The 16,716-nt window shown below is 41.0% G+C and overlaps 4 protein-coding genes and 2 pseudogenes across 9 annotated transcripts; 3 read left to right on the top strand and 3 right to left on the bottom strand.

Moving 5' to 3' along the window:
- Positions 1 to 511: 511 nt before the first annotated feature.
- On the bottom strand, positions 512 to 5,608 carry LOC143445438 (aldo-keto reductase 1B pseudogene; annotated as a pseudogene). The gene is made up of 2 exons (XR_013113823.1): positions 5,063 to 5,608; positions 512 to 1,159 (listed from the first exon to the last, which is right to left on the bottom strand). The product of XR_013113823.1 is annotated as an aldo-keto reductase 1B pseudogene (transcript).
- On the bottom strand, positions 574 to 1,131 carry LOC143446514 (aldo-keto reductase family 1 member B1 pseudogene; annotated as a pseudogene).
- Positions 1,168 to 3,884, top strand: LOC143445439 (uncharacterized). 3 transcript variants are annotated; one of them, XM_076944541.1, is made up of 7 exons: positions 1,168 to 2,387; positions 2,456 to 2,649; positions 2,808 to 2,858; positions 2,998 to 3,105; positions 3,283 to 3,321; positions 3,466 to 3,528; positions 3,682 to 3,884. In XM_076944541.1, exons 2-7 carry the CDS (start codon positions 2,642 to 2,644, stop codon positions 3,719 to 3,721), a joined length of 309 nt encoding a protein of 102 aa, XP_076800656.1. In that variant the 5' UTR covers positions 1,168 to 2,387; positions 2,456 to 2,641; the 3' UTR covers positions 3,722 to 3,884. The 3 variants fall into 3 exon arrangements, 2 of the variants coding, with proteins under 2 accessions (XP_076800656.1, XP_076800657.1); XM_076944542.1 differs by having other exon boundaries at positions 1,168 to 2,649; XR_013113824.1 differs by lacking the exons at positions 3,466 to 3,528; positions 3,682 to 3,884 and having other exon boundaries at positions 2,808 to 3,105.
- Positions 4,082 to 5,045, top strand: LOC143445441 (uncharacterized). Its single transcript, XM_076944543.1, has 3 exons — positions 4,082 to 4,260; positions 4,433 to 4,549; positions 4,676 to 5,045. The coding sequence occupies exons 1-3, from the start codon at positions 4,152 to 4,154 to the stop codon at positions 4,759 to 4,761; spliced, it is 312 nt and encodes a 103-aa protein (XP_076800658.1). The 5' UTR covers positions 4,082 to 4,151; the 3' UTR covers positions 4,762 to 5,045.
- Positions 5,609 to 7,331: 1,723 nt separating the features above from the next.
- Positions 7,332 to 9,980, top strand: LOC143445437 (uncharacterized). 2 transcript variants are annotated; one of them, XM_076944539.1, is made up of 6 exons: positions 7,332 to 8,149; positions 8,332 to 8,403; positions 8,466 to 8,550; positions 8,709 to 8,822; positions 9,148 to 9,351; positions 9,649 to 9,980. In XM_076944539.1, exons 1-6 carry the CDS (start codon positions 8,101 to 8,103, stop codon positions 9,737 to 9,739), a joined length of 615 nt encoding a protein of 204 aa, XP_076800654.1. In that variant the 5' UTR covers positions 7,332 to 8,100; the 3' UTR covers positions 9,740 to 9,980. The 2 variants fall into 2 exon arrangements, with proteins under 2 accessions (XP_076800654.1, XP_076800655.1); XM_076944540.1 differs by lacking the exon at positions 7,332 to 8,149 and having other exon boundaries at positions 8,159 to 8,403; positions 8,471 to 8,550.
- On the bottom strand, positions 9,845 to 15,562 carry LOC143445435 (serine/threonine-protein kinase SIK2-like). Of its 2 annotated transcripts, none has more exons than XM_076944538.1 (19): positions 15,302 to 15,562; positions 14,433 to 14,613; positions 14,249 to 14,364; positions 14,133 to 14,178; positions 13,938 to 14,062; positions 13,349 to 13,472; positions 13,169 to 13,269; positions 12,824 to 12,955; positions 12,587 to 12,745; positions 12,371 to 12,518; positions 11,994 to 12,286; positions 11,816 to 11,923; positions 11,532 to 11,736; positions 11,353 to 11,465; positions 11,213 to 11,275; positions 10,990 to 11,144; positions 10,758 to 10,913; positions 10,498 to 10,692; positions 9,845 to 10,425 (listed from the first exon to the last, which is right to left on the bottom strand). In XM_076944538.1, the coding sequence occupies exons 1-19, from the start codon at positions 15,425 to 15,427 to the stop codon at positions 10,242 to 10,244; spliced, it is 2,730 nt and encodes a 909-aa protein (XP_076800653.1). In that variant the 5' UTR covers positions 15,428 to 15,562; the 3' UTR covers positions 9,845 to 10,241. The 2 variants fall into 2 exon arrangements, with proteins under 2 accessions (XP_076800653.1, XP_076800652.1); XM_076944537.1 differs by having other exon boundaries at positions 11,532 to 11,739; positions 15,302 to 15,561.
- Positions 15,563 to 16,716: the final 1,154 nt, after the last annotated feature.

Here is a 16,716-nt window from a genome sequence, read left to right as displayed (position 1 = left end):
TTCGCGATAACTACTGACTCTTTTCTTTCGAAATCTTGCATTTTCCGTTTTCTTACATGAATTTCATTATCAACCAGTGCCTCAGCATGTTGGAAGCAGAAAACCGACATCAGAGTTGTTTCATTTCTACCTCAAGCTCCAGCCTGAACACTCTCTGCTCGCCTCAGCCTGGAAACTAATCAGCGAAATCGAGCATGGAGCGATTATATTGAATGTCCCGGGTCAGCGGTTGCTACGATGGTATTGCTTGGATCGATGGCCGAGCAATTAAATTTCGCCTTTTCAATCACAAACGACCTCGCGCGCTCTCTTCGCGACCTTGTCCTCAACGCAACGAGGGGGGATTAAGAAAGAACCTCGACGAAAGCAATTTGCGTTGATAAATCGATTGTGCGCGACGTTGTGAGCTTATTTTCGACAAATGTTTGAGTAAAAGACTCGAATGAATGAATGAACGATACACAGCTCATAGCGCGAAGTTTTTTTTTATAATTTCAGGTTCACAACGAAAGGCTTTATGTAAAATTTATTGAGAGAAAATAATATGACCAACAACAAGGCGGTATAATTGGGTTAAAGGTCGAGCAGTAATAGAACAGGAAGTCCTTCGTCATCCTCCCGATAATTAGCGCGATATGGATCATAGGCGGGATTGTCTGTCGAGAAGTAACTCATGATCTTGAAATCGCGGTCGAGCTCCATCAGCGCGGTCATGTCCTCCTCACTCAACTCAAAGTCGAATATTTTTGTGTTCTCCAGAAGTCGCGACGGAGTGACGCTCTTGGCAACAACCCCAATTCCACGCTATACGCCGAATCGAAGCGCGATTTGAGCAGGGGATTTACCGTATTTCGCAGCTAACTTTACCATGACGTCATCTTCCAAAAGATTTATCCAGGAAGCGAGCACAGATGGTCGGTCACGTGATCCGATGCAACAGTAACCGGTGACGATAACTTCGCGATCGCGACAAAACGCGATTAGCTTTTCCTGGTTCAGATAGGGGTGAACTTCTATTTGATTGACAGCTGGGATCACGTCACTTTCACGAAGCAAGCGCGAAATCTGGATGGAATTGAAATTAGAGACGCCGACAGCTCGCGCCTTCCCTGACTTCACAAAGTATTTCATCGCCTTCCAGGTTTTGACGTAGTTAGCACCCAGATAGCACGTAGTTGTCGGTCCGACAACTACAACGAGCTATTCTCGCTATAGCGATTGTAGCTCCTCTGCCGCTAATGGGTAGCAAGCTAGACACGGTGTTTTTACGCTGTCCAAAAGATCTTTGTCGGGCCGACGGAGGTCCATTAGTGATGTTAGATGATGCCATAAAACCGTTTAGAACAAAATAATGATTAAACATACATAACTTAGTTTTATTTAATATTTTTAAAATATAAATGTTATTATTTAATGAGGTTCGTAACAGTCGGAAAGGTTTTATCACTAAATGTTGGTAACAAACTAACAATTATAATAATTATAGTAATTCCTATAGTAATAACACCCCTGGCTTTTTTTATTCAGATATTTTGAATATAATACGTATTATACTTCTTTGTTTATTCTGAGTTTTTGTTTAACAATTAAATAAACATTTATTTCTAAGTTATCAAATCGATATCATTTTAATGTTTTTTTCTGCTTTGAGGCTATGGTCGTCAGCAAGTTTGATTGTCGCCGTCTAGTTTGAACAATGAGATAGGATATAGTACGATACAATAGTTTGGATTGAGGATGTAACATTTAAAAGATATGAAGGCAGGCAAAAATTGTTTTCTGGTGGATTTTAAACCATAGTTCGGTTTATTATATAGTATTGCTGCTGATAAGTGGTTAGAGATTTGATACAAATCCAAATGTTATATGTACCAATTGTAGTTGGATTAGATCTTATCATAAAACATACACATGCACGAGACTCGTTGATTGGTTAATGTGCGTCTGTCTGCACGCTAGGCTACGTAAAGAGTTTGGTATAGGCTAATGGCCTTAGTCACGTAGCTTAGTACGTGTGTTTTTCGACTAGGCCTACTGCTGCGTCATTTGCTTAAGGCAGGTTGTTTTCCGTTTCAGGATTATAAATCAATATTCAACAAAAGTATAGCCTATATTTCAAACCATTTGGCATATAAAAGACATCCACCAAATTTCGAATGAGGCAAAATCTCGAAATAAAATGTGCCCTATAAGAAAGAAATACGTACTAAGTCATGCAAGCAAAGTCAATATCTGAAGAGGTCCAATAATAAACCTAGGCTAGGTGTCCAAGACTGCCAAGTTTTGTAACTTTATCATGAGCGAAACATGTATTTTAGACGGAGGATAAAAAAGCCCCCTCATGTGTATTTTGAGTCTCTCTGGAACTTGTGTAAAATAGAATTAAGGTGTGTAATTTTGCACTTGTAATGTATAATAGTTTCTAGTTTGACTAATAAAAGTGTCATGTTTTTAGGTTAACCATGGCTTCAGCACAAAACATGCATACCAGTATAGTTTCCGATAGAACCCTGCGTCGGCATGCTGCAGCACGAGCTGAACGGCATAACATATTTTTCCAGCAAAGCGATGAAGAAAGATCGGATCCGGTTGCTGTATTACAATCAAATAGTACTACAGAAAGTATATCTGCAATATCTACATGTACCGGTAATCGTTCTGTTTCGCAGAACATTGACTTTGATGTTAATGATAATTCAGACCAACGTACAATTACAATTACATAATTTATTTGTAATGAAGTATTCAAACTCGCACATTTTTCAAATATTTTGTTGAAACAAAAACATATACATATTTTTTATCAGAATTCGACCTCCATCTCGACTTGAAGATTCAAATTCTGACAATGATGCCAGGTAAAGTAAACAGAATTGACCTTGGATGATGAAATAAACAAAGTGCAAATGCTTGATAAATTACCTGATTAATTATTATTATACATGTTATGACTGTCTAAAGTAGTGATTTGCACATTAGTGAACATATTTACTGCAGTAACCACTGGGAATCAGACCAATCCAAACCCAAAAGGAAAAAATTGTTTTTACAACATTCAACACCACCACCTGTTGTTCCAGAAATGCCTAACACCCAGGAAAGAAGGTATACATTATTCTCGATATTGCTGTTATTATAAATAATATGTAATTTTTTAAATAAGTTATGGGCTACATATAAAAGTTATCAATCTTTACATTAATGTTCAAGGTAAAAAAATGAAAGTATTTTATCTTCAAGTAGAAGTGATAAGCTATGCTACCAATTTCTTTGTTTTGGCAGTGCAAATACTTCTTTTTCAACACCCATTTTAGTTGCAAGGTAAACAAATTTGACATGCAATATTTCCAGTACTGTACTAACTGCAATCTTTATTTGTCGTGCCCGTATCAGACCATTATAACATGCGTATTTCACTAAATGATGTATTTAATACTAACAATACACACTTCATGTTTTTTGCAGTTCTGTGACTTCTCAAGAAACTGATGTACAGGCAAGTGCGTCACATCAATTGCCCACAGAACGGTAAGTTTAAGTTGTACAGAACTAAATAAATTTTCCCGGAATAATTGCATGTAAAAAGGAGTAAAGTAAAAGTGGTTTTGTAAAACTCTTTGGTGGGCTACCAATTATCATGTGTCACAAGCTCTTGGTGATGTTGCGCAAATATTTGAACAGTGAGAGACCATCTACTATTCTCTTACTTGAAAGAATTTAGGGACAAGTAAAACAAAACAGTGTAATGCTCCAGTCTCTTCATCGCCAATTTGTGGAAGGGCAGATACCGTCCACTTCTTCGGTGGAACACTTCAACTTGCCGATAGATTCATTTGAGGATTTTGATAGGGTGGAATCACTGCTAGCAGAGAAATCACAAGCGCATGTTTCTGTAAGTGCAACATGTAGGTTAATATGCAAGTTACTGATAATTAAATAATAACATGAATATTGAGTATTTTCATCTCTTTTATCTAATTGCTATGGGGGACTACGTTGACATTTTTTTCAACTTTGATAATGCTTCCATGTAAAAGCATGACATGTAACCAGTAACATAATGCCGCCAAACAATTGATTCTTATCAGGATTTTTTTCAGATTTCCTATCTAGAAACAATAGGTGGCATAACAGCAAAAGATGTTATCAGCATGATGTTGAGCAAATTGTTGACCTGTGAACTGGCAACCAATTGTAATTGGATGGGAAAGGGTCATAAGACAGGAATGCATTCATCACAACTCGCAAAAGCTGTTATAGGTGAATAAGTCAAAATTGAGTGTTGATGGTTTTGCTAAGTCATGTTTTGATTTTTTAGGTTGCTTACCGCTTCTTAATTGTTTTAAGATGTATTGTGAGTGTTATTTACTATTAGGCCTATCTGTCGATGATGTTTACTCCAATATTTTGTTTTTATGTCATTATACTTTAGATGCTGCCAAGAAATCGGGTATTAAGGAAGCAGAGAGTATCTGCGAGATCAAGAAATGGTTAAAAAATGCTAGTGATAGGGAAGGGGGACGGCTAAAAAGAATGAAGAACAAAATGGGTAAGCTGTGTGGCATGCGTGTGTGATGTTCATATCATGTATTGCAGAACGTTTTACTTTGCATTTTTAATTTTGTAGATAGTAAAGAAACATTATGCAATATAGTTCATTACAAAAATGTTTTAGATAAAGAGCGGAAAGATGAAGCCACGCACAGACAATTGTATTTCATGAATTTCGACTCATCTTCTACAAGTGATGATAGCGGATGATGATAGTGATTATAATAAAATATTGTGTTTGCTGGTAGAACTTTCAAATTTGAAAAAATAAACTTTTTGCTGAACTGCATAAAAACCCTGTGTGTTAGTGATTGTTGGTAGGCCCAAAGTCGGCTCGTAGGAGATCGTAGCTAACTCGCCGACCGAGGTCCGACAAAGATTTTGTTGCTCCCTACCCGACCTAGGCCCGCTGGACAAAACGAAGTTGGCCCTTCAGCGATTATCGTTTGTGGGCCGCCAAAAGCAAGCTAGCGGCTCGACGTCGGCCCTCGAGCGACGTGCTATCTGGGCATCTTTGTCAATTATCTTTTTTCCGGTTTAGTCAAGCGGGATCAGCTTCTCAAATCCGCAGTGAACGAGTGTGATGGGCCAGTGGATGAGGTACAGGTCGAAATATTCCATCTGCATGTTCCTGAGGGACCGATCTATCGCCTTCTCCATGTGTTCTGGCCGATTGAAAGAGCTCCAAAGTTTTCCTGTAATGAAAAGTTCTTCTCTCGTCACACTTCCATCGTTGATCTTGGCCTGTATCGCCTCCCCAACCTGCTTTTCATTCCCGTACACATGCGCGCAGTCAATATGGCGGTACCCGCTGTCTATCGCCGCTGCTATTGCGCCATGCACTTCGTCTCCACACATCTTTGACGTGCCAAGCGCGAGAACGGGCATCTTTGCACCGTTGTTTAAAGTGATTTGAGGAATCATCGTCTTTTATCGATGGAAAAACCTTCTCTGCAAAGTGAGACGTCAACAACCATAGGTTGGCCCTGCTCTTGTTATTGCGCCCAAGTAACCTCAATCTCACACACAAGCTATTCGGTCGAAAAAAACAGGTTTGTTAACACCACACCGCGTGTTGTTCCAAAATCAGCGAAGCGTGAAGTAAAAGGCTTAAAGTTTCTACGTCATAATGTTTGCCGTTTGAAATAGAAGCTGTCTATTGACTTTACCTGCAGAACGTTCAGCACTTGGTCGGTCACGAAGGGCGGGATTTTCCAATAAATCGCGGAAAGAATCGAAATTTTTTTTGTGCCTTATGTTTTAGAATTGGAGTCGCAGTTTATATTTAGGCTCACTTATTCGGTCCACCACCTATATTTGCTCAAAGAATTATTGTTTTTTTCTCTTCATTCCCTGTTCACATTTCGCACTCGTCTTGTGACAAGAAGCATAAAGACGATGTTTTGAGACTTCTCTCTACGTCAAGTGACGCCTGTGCTTCGGCACATGTTATTCGCCAATAAAATATTATCAAGTTAGCTGCAGTAGTGTACCAGCAACAGCTCAACAACCCTTATATAGCCAACTTATACACATATATACTTTGTGTGGCTTATGTCTGCAGGCAAAATATACATGTATATTATTTAAAGGCGTGTGAAGTCCCCTTCTTGCAAAAATTGGATCGTTGGCCTGCAGTCAGACGATAGTGATGTAACTTACGAAGGTTATTAGAAGGTTATTTTAGTTGGCAGCGTCCATTTCATCTGCTGTCTTCCGAATTTGGAAAAGCTACTTCGGTAAATGGCTAGCCGGTTACACAATTGGTATTTTATTACCTTGGTAAACGGCGGCCGGCCACTTACTTTCATAAATTACGTACTTTTGTAATGCGCGGTTGACCAATTTCCATATCAGTTTCGGAACAAAATTGCGCGAATACGACCCACTACTTCCGATATATTTCCTTGTGGAAGACTTTTTTGCCGTACTTCCTCAAGTTCCAGTTGAGTAGCATCAGAAGAAACTAGACAGAAATACAAAACCACGGCGAACATATGATATATTGAGGCCGAGACGCGAATTAGTTTGCTCGGTTGAGATTTCAGCCTGGTTGTGCGCGGGTAATATGTTCCCCAATATCGACAAAAAATGCAGTCTTGATTAGTGATTACTGCTGTACTGTACTAAGTTAGGCTGCAAATTGAAGTCATGACGTATAGATATATGACAAATAGCAAATTGACAGTGAAACAAACATTAAATTTGTTTGACCTCAGTAACTATGTTTGCATTACTCACAAGATATAAGCTTCCCAGAACATGTCGTAATATCTCATTTCCCTAAGCAACCTCCTTAACAGCGTTTCCCTCTGCTAACTCGTGCAGTTGTATATTGCAATGGATTAACACTCGATGTATTTATTATAATTCTACTGTAACCCGGTCGAGAACATGTTGTTATTTTGCTTCCACGACTCAATGTGATGTTTTATCAATTAAGATTCGATAGAAAACAAGTTAACACAATGTCGACATCTTTGTCTTGTGATCATTATATGTTAAAACCCGATTCGATTTCAACAAACTTTTCACATTTGCCCAAAAAATTTGATAAGAATTCAATCCAAGGAAAGCTGCAATTTTTAGACTTCTACTGGAACATTCACAATTTTTTTCCAAAGTCTAAATTAATTTAAAACTTATGACCTCCGACCCAAACTCTCACTTCTCGTGATTAAATTAGATCAAAAACAGATTTAGACAAAAACAAAAAGTCAAACAATGGCAAAATTCGAACCCGGGACCTCATTAACCGCATCATTACGCGAGCCCCATCATTAACCCCTACAGCCCCTGCAGCCCCCTGCTTTCTTCTCCTTATCCACTTATTGATAAACCCATCAGTGAAAACCTGCTGGTCACCGTATTATGATTCAGCAACTTCGATAAGCGAACTTCGGCCGGTGAAATAGTCACTTTGATTTTTGTATACTGTAAAGCTTTTTATATCAGTGTCTTTTGTTCTTAAATCTATCTTCATGAAACTGCACATAAGCTAAATATTTTGCTGAATTGTGAAGCTGCTCTTATGGTAACCAAAGTTGTTGTGAAAACTGACGTTTAAATACAAATCTCACAATTCCAGATATAGTCTTGCCCCGCTTTTTGAAATTTTTACTCACCTGTGCCTTTGTAGTTTTAACCAAAGCTCTATGAGATAAAAAAGTGTAATATTGTCAAGCAAAAACCATTTGAAGCATTACGTTTTCATAGTTTACTTTTTTTGCAAAAAAACTTTCAAAAAGCCTACACGGCACATACTACATTTCTTTATTTAATTTTGAAGTGAAAAGAAAATGTTATTGTCGCAATGCAGGATACTAAATAAAAGATGTTTTAACCTTGCTTGTTAACTTACGTTATGTTGTTACAATCATGCCCATCGCCTATTTCACTAATCTAACCACCTATCTTTTACAATGGGCAGCTGCATTACCTACTCAGAAGGAAATAGTCATCTTCTATACTTAAATAATTTTGTTATTTAAGAAACATTTACAGTCCTTTACATCTTATTCAGGAATCTTTAAATTATTAATTCTAAAAATGGCTGCAGAAAGCAGCAAGCGCATTCGGAAGAAAAGAAAATTTCCTGGTACAAACTAGTTTTGACATTTTTTCAAAATTATTTCTCCTAAGTTGTAGACCTGTGCACTGATGAAAAATTTTAATTAAGTGGAACGCTGCGCTCATTGTCTTGGCTCATCGATGCACCGATCACCCCGGAGTGTTAACTAACTACACCGTATTTGTAACTAATTTGTTATTGTCGATCAGATTACGAAGAAAGTGCTTTTGTTGATATTGAATCAATAAATGATGATAATGTGGTGCCTGGGAAAAGACCAGGTGAGAAAAATGGCACCTTTGTGATGTCAGAATCTGTTGTTTATTTTCTTTGTATGTTTCAGAGAAGAAGAAGGATCGACCCAAAATCAAATGCACCCACTGTGGTTATGCGACAAGAAACACCGCGCACGTGCGACAACACATCATGTAAGCTTTGCCCTTTTCTCCTTATTTCAACCATATCTAAGTGTGCCAACATTCATGGTTGTGTAATTTCTTTACAACTGTTAGAATAGTGGTTCTTACTTTGGGGTAAATTCAACCAACCGAGGGATAAATTTGTCAATATCTTTACGAACATGCAGGAAGCAACATCTTACAATAAAGACATTGGAGTGTGAGAAGTGCAAATATAAAACTGTGTCTAAGCGTTTGTTGAATCGACATCAACAGATGAAGCACTCCATCATTCTACCAAGGTACATTAGAGAACGTTGTGATTTTGTCATTGCCTTAATTTCAGTCAAGTTCGAGAAACTTTGTGGCAAATATTTGTGGCTTACATAAGAAATTGGGCCGTTTCTTTAATAAATTATGCTAAACTGGAAATAGAGCACTGAATTTTAACTTAACTGACACAGTGCGTTATGTGATGTCTGCACACTTAATGAATTAAATGACTTTGTCGTAACATGAGTCAGACTTAAGGTTGATTCGATTCAAACTAGATAATGACAAGATGAGTATTTTGACTTGTTTACAACTCTGTTACCAAGTGGATGAATTTCTTTGTTTATCTTCTAGTCTCGTCTGTGAGAGGTGTGGCTACACGGCTGACTCGGTTTCGGTGATGAAACACCACAAGTTGTTCTCACATCAACGCAAACTGCCATGGACTTGCTCGTTTTGTAGTTTTGCTGCTGACAACGAACTTAAACTTCACTGTCACACGATCGAGGAGCATGACAAGATTAGCAACGCCTTCAACTGCGGACTGTGTGGATTTGGGTGAGCAATGCGCTGGCAGTAGCACGAGTTGATTTCAAGTTCTATTCAGCTGAAAACCTTTCATTTTTTGGTATTATCTCTTTATCTGAGCTTTTTGTGAAATTGGAGAAATTTTCAGGAAACCTTCTGCGAGTTAAACTAGTGTTAGTTGATTTGTAAAACAGTTTAAATTTATATGACAATGAACAACCAAGGTTCCGCCAAAGATTTGTCTTGGGCTCGTCAGTTGGTAATCCGGCTCTGGTTATAAGATGTTTGTGTTAATGCTTGTCGATGTTAACTTTCTCATCTTTGCAGGGCTTCCACGAAAGATGAGGTGAAGCGACACACCATAAGAAGGCACTTGAACTCATTTAACCTCAAAAAGAAGAGAATTGCTGAATCATGATGATAACTGGGGCCACCATGTGGACAAATTTGGGGAGTTCAGGGTGTGGAGCCCAAGAATTTTGCTTAAGAATTTACCCGAGTAGAAAGCTAAACGCTCACAATATGCTATGGCAAGGCTTTTATTAATACTGCGCTCATTTCACTCGGCAACAATGAACGATGAGTCTCGATCCAGAATATTTTCATGTGTTGTAACAGTGTGAATAGACATCCAATAAACACTCGTTGTTGTCGTCCAGGTTTTGGCACAAGTTACGTTGTTGACAGGCGATAAGAGGTCGCAGCATGGAGCACAAAGCACCGCGTACATCAGGTCGGCAAAATCGAGAGAAAATAATATTGTAACATCACAGTAGAGTAGAATGACATTGCGCGATGACGTCATAAATAAAGGTGATTGTTCGGTCACTGCCAGAGCGACGTCACAGTGCTAAAATATAAATACGTAAACATCCAGGCGGAGATTTTTGTACTGAGCACAAATGTTTGTAGCAGGTCTTTCATCTTAAGATTTCTGTGGCATTCTCCTGCATGCTGAACATCTCAAGGTCCTCCGCTTGGTGGAAGGAATTCCCGAAATTGATCTCGGTGGCGATCTTGAGCTGCGCAAGCTCGGGCAGATCTGCCTGATACGCCATCCCGGGGCTGATGTTGTGGTTGGCGACTCGCAACCTCCGCTTCAACCTGTATGAAGATAACCGACATGCAGAACAGTTGCGGGCACTATGTAGCGCCCACTTGTAGACGATTCCTAACCTGCGTTGTTGAAGCTGCTGGACAAGACTCTGGGGCGACAGCAAGTGGTGACCACTGGCGTTGGGCAGACTCGGTTGTCGCTTCGCTTGTTCTATTGATGACGTTCTTGTCATTGATTCGTCAGATGCCACCGCCAGCGGGGTCAAGTTTATTGGGACGGGGATTTCCCTTCGACCTCCAGAATGGACACCGCGACTGAACAAGAGCGTGAGCATCGTAAAACAGGTTCAAGTTGGAGGCAGATAGATCAGAGCACTCACTGCGAGTTCAGTGACTCAGTGACCGGTTTCCATGACGACCACTGATAGACATCATCACTTCTCTCCATGTACGAGCTGTGTGGTTGGAAATTCTGGCATTGTCTGGTCACAATAGGTTGCGCAAAATGGGCGGAATTGGTGTAGGACGAACTTCGCCTGTGGGAGATAAGAATCTGTCCAAGTTGAAGTTCACGATCAAGAAAAAACTTTGATCCCTAAAAACTCCACTTACCCCTCAACATATTGCGCCACCTGGAGGCTTCTACGTCGAAGGTTTGACGCATATGGCTGAAAGTTAATTGCGTCACAATGCGGCGCTACGTGATGAGCGTAATATGACATCACAGGGTCTAGAGCAGAAGCGGACTGTTCTATCGAGGGATGTGGCTGCAAAGAGGAGGAGGAGTTAAACGGAGCGACGACGACTTCTTCAGCTTCAAATTGAACATTCTTACCTGAACAGCCCCCTGGCGTGGCACTGCTTCACTAGCCTCAAAGCAGCCTTCGTCAACATCCTCCTGTTTCAAAAATTTCAAATGATGACGTCAGAATTCACCATGTGGCAAGTCTATTAGGTTCAGCAGAAACTTCTCACCTTATTGATGGTGGGAAAACCCTGGGTACGGGTCAACCGTTTGAGATGCTCTCCGACCCTATTATCGGGGAATGATAGGAGACCGTCGCTCGCCCTCCGACCCTCGCGGAATCCTGCAGACATTTGACGTCATGAAATTCAAAAACTTAAACTCACACGTGGTAAGTGAATCAACCAACCGGTGGGCGACACGTCAAGGAGTTGCCGTTGGTTTTCCATGTAAACACATCTGCTGTCTTGGTGTGACGTGCCCGTTCCTGATTCGTCCAAACACGGAGACAAAACCAACTTTGGTGTGACGTCACTTGACGTTCCGTTATGGTGTATGACCTCATAATTCATTTCCAAGGAGTCAGAAAAAGCGTCAGATATTCCGGGAGCAATCTTCTAGAAATTTAAGACAAGTTACTTGGAACGTTTCCACAGAAGTTTGTGCCCTTTTGGTCACGGCAAGCTGACCTACCGCGGAAGCCACGGCACAATCGGCAATGTTGCTGGCCTGGATCAGGGGTAAATTCGGCGCCTCAGGAACCCCCAGCGTATGACGTCGTTGCGTCCCAGCATTCCCCCGCTGTTCAACACATATTTCGTCATGAAGTACGTGACATCACTCAAACGAAATCCAATCAGATTTGACTTACGATTTCATCAAATTGTTCCTCGGACAGCTGAAGCTCAGCCCCTTCGTCTATTGACCTTACAGAAGGTATGACGTCACCACTTCCACTGTATTTTCCAGAAATTGGAGACCTAGAATAAACTCCGAATGTTTTCACCCCAGCATGAAAGGACCAGGGTTGGTGGGGTAAAGACCCCCTACTGGGGTGCATCATCGGGCGGGGCTTCGACACGGGAGGGGGTGAGACAGGGTGGGGGGCAATGTGGGGGAACTGGAGTGTTCCCAGGGCCAGGGTCCGGGAAAGGTTTGGGAGGTCTGAAATGAAGATTGATTGCATTAGAATGAACGGGACACAATTTTTAAAGTTTGGAGGTTTTCGAATGATGATGTAACAATTACCTTGCATTGCTGTGACGTCAGTAAGTTGGTCAGGCGATGACATTGCGTCAAAGACAGTGACATCATCGCGCTTATTAAACGAGGTGTGGTCAGTTGTGATAAATTGCTGAGTTCTGCTTTCATCAAGGTGACGTGAGCACTGCGCTTGCTGTTGTAAGACGATGACGTAATTAGTGGATAGTGATCCTCCTACATGTGGTCTCCATGGCAACGTACCTTGCTGAGAGTTTGGTCAGAGATGTTGGAAGGTCTTCGCCTGCCTCCGTCAAACGAAAATTTTGTTTCGAGAGGAACGCTGGTGCGGTGGTGCTTCAGTCTGTCCACTAGGAGGTGGTATGTAGCGTACAGGTGGTCGTACGAGCAATTTCTCAAAGACTGCGACACAAGCAACAACTTTTCATCATTAAACTGGCGCTTTAACGATTAAGAGTTGGTAAAATTCGTTGCTTTTACCTCGATGGTTTTGTGCCGGTCGAGCCCGGAAGTCTGCATCAACTTGAGAATGTGTTCGTTAAACTCAGGAAGTTGGTGGGAACCAGACCTTCTCACTGGGGACTCGCATTTTCGCATATTTACTTCCGGGTTCTGTGCATATTTATTCCCATGATTATAATCTGTTTGTGCAAATTTGATTACGTAATAACAAGCGCATTGTCATTGACAGATTGTAATTATCGGGATGATTTATGACGAAACAATGAATATCATCTAGTAAAACCATTAACTGAACTCGCTTGACCCGCTGTGAAAAGGTCAAACTGCGGCCTGAGTTGGCTCCGAGCAATAACGCGGCGGTACCTTGATGTAGTCCTGCAACCAGCTGTGCTTCTTTATCTGGGAGATGGTCAGCCTCTTCTTCGGGTTCACCACCAACATCCTCCGGATCAAATTCTCGCAATCTGGGAACAATCTAGAATGTTAACCGCAAGACACGCATCTATCCTATGACGAAATAATGATCAGAGTAATGGGACTAACCTTGGCTCATCCAATAAGGAATCCGGAATCTTCCCGCCAAAACTCTTTCCTTCAAAGTAGTCAAGTTGGAGCCATCAAACGGGAAAGTCCCACATACGAGAACGTACAAAACGATTCCCAGACTCTGAAAATTGAACAATTTCATCGTGAAGTTAAAACAAGCGGCCGAATATTTCACAGCGCATGTTGATAAAATGGTTGTTTTGGGGCATCAAGTTTTGTTGTTATTGGAAACTTTATTTTACATTCGTATTCGTTTTGCTTGTGCAATCCCGGCAATCCGTCGCTCTGTAGAAAGAAGTTTTTAGTATAAAGACTCTTCTCGGAGACGTAATTGCGCTGTGATTTATGATGGGTGAGCTCCTGTCTATCTCTGGTGCTTCTCACGAAATCTGATCGTTGAACTCGCTTACCAGTTGCCACGTCATCCGAAACTTTGTCGCATTCGTGACCGTTTAAAAACCCACATTAACCTTTCTACTGACTACTCCTGATATTTCCTTGTTTTATGTCGTGATCAGTGCTGCCACCCAGCGTCATACTGACATCATAGAACCTGCCTTCTACGCAACAGTGGTGCGCTACTTACCCATATGTCAAGGTGGGGTCCCTCGTAAAGTTTTCCCTCGAACACTTCAGGGGCCGCGTAAGGGGGACTCCCGCACCACGTGTTCAAGTTTTGACCAGTTTGGAAAAAATTTCCGAACCCAAAATCTGCAAAAATAAAATAAAAAATGATTCTCTGTAAGTTTGAGAATTTCCAGCAAAAAGCATCTGACGTCACCTGCAAGTTTGATGTTGTCGTTTTGATCGAGGAGGAGATTTTCTGCCTGGAATAAAAAATGAACATTTTGTGGCGAGTTCGGTCGAAGCCTGCAGCATGGCTCGCCGCCTACTTACTTTGAGGTCGCGGTGTACGACGTTGTTTTTATGGCAATATTCGATCGCGGTGAGGACTTGGTAGAACATCTTCCGAGCAACCTCCTCTGGGAGTCGCTCCTCCTGCGTGATGTAATCTGCAAACGTCACAACACCATCAATTTTGACGTCACAACGGCGTCAGAATTTCACGTCGAACACTCACCGAAGACCTCCCCGTGAGCGGCGTACTCGGTGACGAGGTAGATGGTCGTCTTCGTATCTATCACCTGATACAATTTGATGATGTGCTGATGACGTAATAACTTCAAGATTTGAATTTCGCGGTAAATTTTCATGAGATTTGATTGGTCAAGCCTCGTTTTCTCGATGATTTTGATCGCAACCTTCAAAAACAGGAAAATGTTGATTTTGACCTGAAGTTGCCGGTATCGCATCACATTCGGTCATCCGTTACGTCATAACATGCATTGTCGGTTTATAATTAGATTTCCAGTGTAGGCAAGTTGCCGAAGGAGCTGAATTATTCACAATTTGCAATACGCAAACGACGTAGAAATAGATCAACGTTGCCACGTTTTTTCAGTGAAATCGGGCTGTTTCATTCATACGTCACAAGATGAAAATGTGCGTACGACATTCCTCCCTTGTGACGTACGAAAAAAGAAGACGAAACAATTTCGACAGCGCGGACAGACTTATTTCTTTATTCGGCAAAATGCGCACACGAATGGAGTCGGGTTGGTTGGAATGTTCTACGCGAGAAGCACTACAATATTTTGTTAGGGAGGGGGGGCGGGGAGCGGCGATATTCCTCCTAAATACCGATGGGGGGGGGGGTCGATAAAAATGATCAGCAAACAACAATTAAGCCACTTTTTCTGTTCCAGAAAACTTCCTTTTTTAAAGTTTTTTTTTTAGCAATTGTCCTTGTTTTAATAATTCATTTTTCGTTTATTCAACACCAACTCAGGTGACGTAATTTTCACCAAACTCTGTTGGAAGGTTTTGCACCAAAGCATTTCGGCCAAGTTGAAGATGGCAGTGACTATGAGGTTGTTTAAATGGAATCACCTCGCTCTTAGTTATCCTGTGTCTTGCCAACTTCACAACCGCGAAGTTTCCTTTTCCGATCGTTCTTATGATGTCATACAAGCCAACCCTGATAGGAGTTCTTCTGATTGGTTCTGCCATAACCATAGTAACAGCTGCAATGAATATTTCCACGAGAAAGCAGCAAAACCAGAAAGTTAATCTAAGAAAGCATCCTGTTACGTAACAATTATTATTGTTTCACTTAATCTGGAACGAAAATCAAAATCATCAAATTGCTCACTGAAAATGTATCATGACGTAAATACAGAAATACCGGTTCAGGCGTTCTTTATGAGGTCACAAACAAATTGTGTTATCTCGTTAGACACACGAGCCAGCTTTCGGGTAAAGAAGTAAAACTTTAAGAACATTTTACTCGTTTGATCATTTCAAGTCACGCCTGTTTCTCGCAAGAACAGATCAACAACAATACACGTTAGTCTACGTCACAATCGCAGTGAGTTACGTCAGAAGGCGCTTAGCGAAGTCGAGTTGTTGTCATTGTACAAGTTTCCATAGACATCCAATACATTTGTTTATTTTGTTCTGCTGAATCAACTCCTTTTATTACGTCAACATGATATCGCACTTTTGTTCGATCCGTCTTCAGCAAAACCTGTTTTCAAACCGCGCGAATATTAAACAATCTCCTTGTCAAGTAATTTCCTACAAGCGATGTGATTATTACGTCATAAGAATGTTTCTGATAACATCTGTCATCACGTGCCACGAGGCGCAATAAAAAACGAGATTGTTACCTCACAAATGTCTTGTTATGACGTATTAACCGATATTCGTTTCAAACCTGTCAGCAGGCGCTACGTCAAAGAAGTATATAATCGCTGAAACCTGGTTCTAATTCCGACCTTCGACAAAACCGATGTTTTACAGCTCGGCGGAATCGATAGAAAATCGCGTGCTCTGTGACGTGTTAAAGGATCGCGAGAAGGTTTCTTACAATCAGCAAATTTTTCTTTCCTGCTTCGTGACATGAAGGTTGTAAGATGGCAAACCTAAACACAGCTGCGACCTCAGCCTGTCTTCAACATCATAAGCCGGGACCATCCCGCGCTTATTTCTAACATTTGTCCTTATTCTCACTCGCGTCCTTACTTTTGTCTTAGATTTAAGGCAGAGGCTCCTACTTTGGGAGTTTCTACACCTTTAGTGACCACTTTGTATGAAAGAGATACCAAAATTAAGAACACGCAAATAGTGTCTCGTTTTTATTAGGAACATTGATTGCCTTCTCCTGTTGTGCGCTGCTTAACGTAGTATTCTTCTTTCGTTTAAGAGTCACTTATTTTTGAGTCCAGGCTGATGGCAACCCTGGTTATACGTCTAAGCCTGGCGCAACTTGTATGAACCAGACCACACCAAATCCTGTTTAATAG

Source organism: Clavelina lepadiformis, chromosome 2 (assembly GCF_947623445.1).
Source record: "Clavelina lepadiformis chromosome 2, kaClaLepa1.1, whole genome shotgun sequence".
Classification (NCBI taxonomy): domain Eukaryota; kingdom Metazoa; phylum Chordata; class Ascidiacea; order Aplousobranchia; family Clavelinidae; genus Clavelina; species Clavelina lepadiformis.
The sequence above is the reverse complement of the archived record's forward strand: the minus strand, read 5'-3'. Positions and strand labels throughout refer to the sequence as shown.

Excerpts from the sequence above, each read along its gene's own strand:
- LOC143445439 (XM_076944541.1), top strand. Across the intron at positions 3,106-3,282 it reads CCTAACACCCAGGAAAGAAG|TGCAAATACTTCTTTTTCAA; the intron begins GTATACATTATT and ends TTGTTTTGGCAG. Across the intron at positions 3,322-3,465 it reads ACACCCATTTTAGTTGCAAG|TTCTGTGACTTCTCAAGAAA; the intron begins GTAAACAAATTT and ends TGTTTTTTGCAG.
- LOC143445441 (XM_076944543.1), top strand. The coding sequence starts at position 4,152 with ATGATGTTGAGCAAATTGTTGACCTGTGAACTGGCAACCAATTGTAAT. Across the intron at positions 4,261-4,432 it reads ACTCGCAAAAGCTGTTATAG|ATGCTGCCAAGAAATCGGGT; the intron begins GTGAATAAGTCA and ends ATTATACTTTAG. Across the intron at positions 4,550-4,675 it reads AAGAATGAAGAACAAAATGG|ATAAAGAGCGGAAAGATGAA; the intron begins GTAAGCTGTGTG and ends AAAATGTTTTAG.
- LOC143445437 (XM_076944539.1), top strand. The coding sequence starts at position 8,101 with ATGGCTGCAGAAAGCAGCAAGCGCATTCGGAAGAAAAGAAAATTTCCT. Across the intron at positions 8,404-8,465 it reads GGTGCCTGGGAAAAGACCAG|AGAAGAAGAAGGATCGACCC; the intron begins GTGAGAAAAATG and ends TGTATGTTTCAG. Across the intron at positions 8,823-9,147 it reads CACTCCATCATTCTACCAAG|TCTCGTCTGTGAGAGGTGTG; the intron begins GTACATTAGAGA and ends TTTATCTTCTAG.
- LOC143445435 (XM_076944537.1), bottom strand. The coding sequence starts at position 15,427 with ATGGTTATGGCAGAACCAATCAGAAGAACTCCTATCAGGGTTGGCTTG. Across the intron at positions 13,270-13,348 it reads TCCTTATTGGATGAGCCAAG|ATTGCGAGAATTTGATCCGG; the intron begins GTTAGTCCCATT and ends GATTGTTCCCAG. Across the intron at positions 12,287-12,370 it reads TGACGTCACAGCAATGCAAG|ACCTCCCAAACCTTTCCCGG; the intron begins GTAATTGTTACA and ends TCTTCATTTCAG.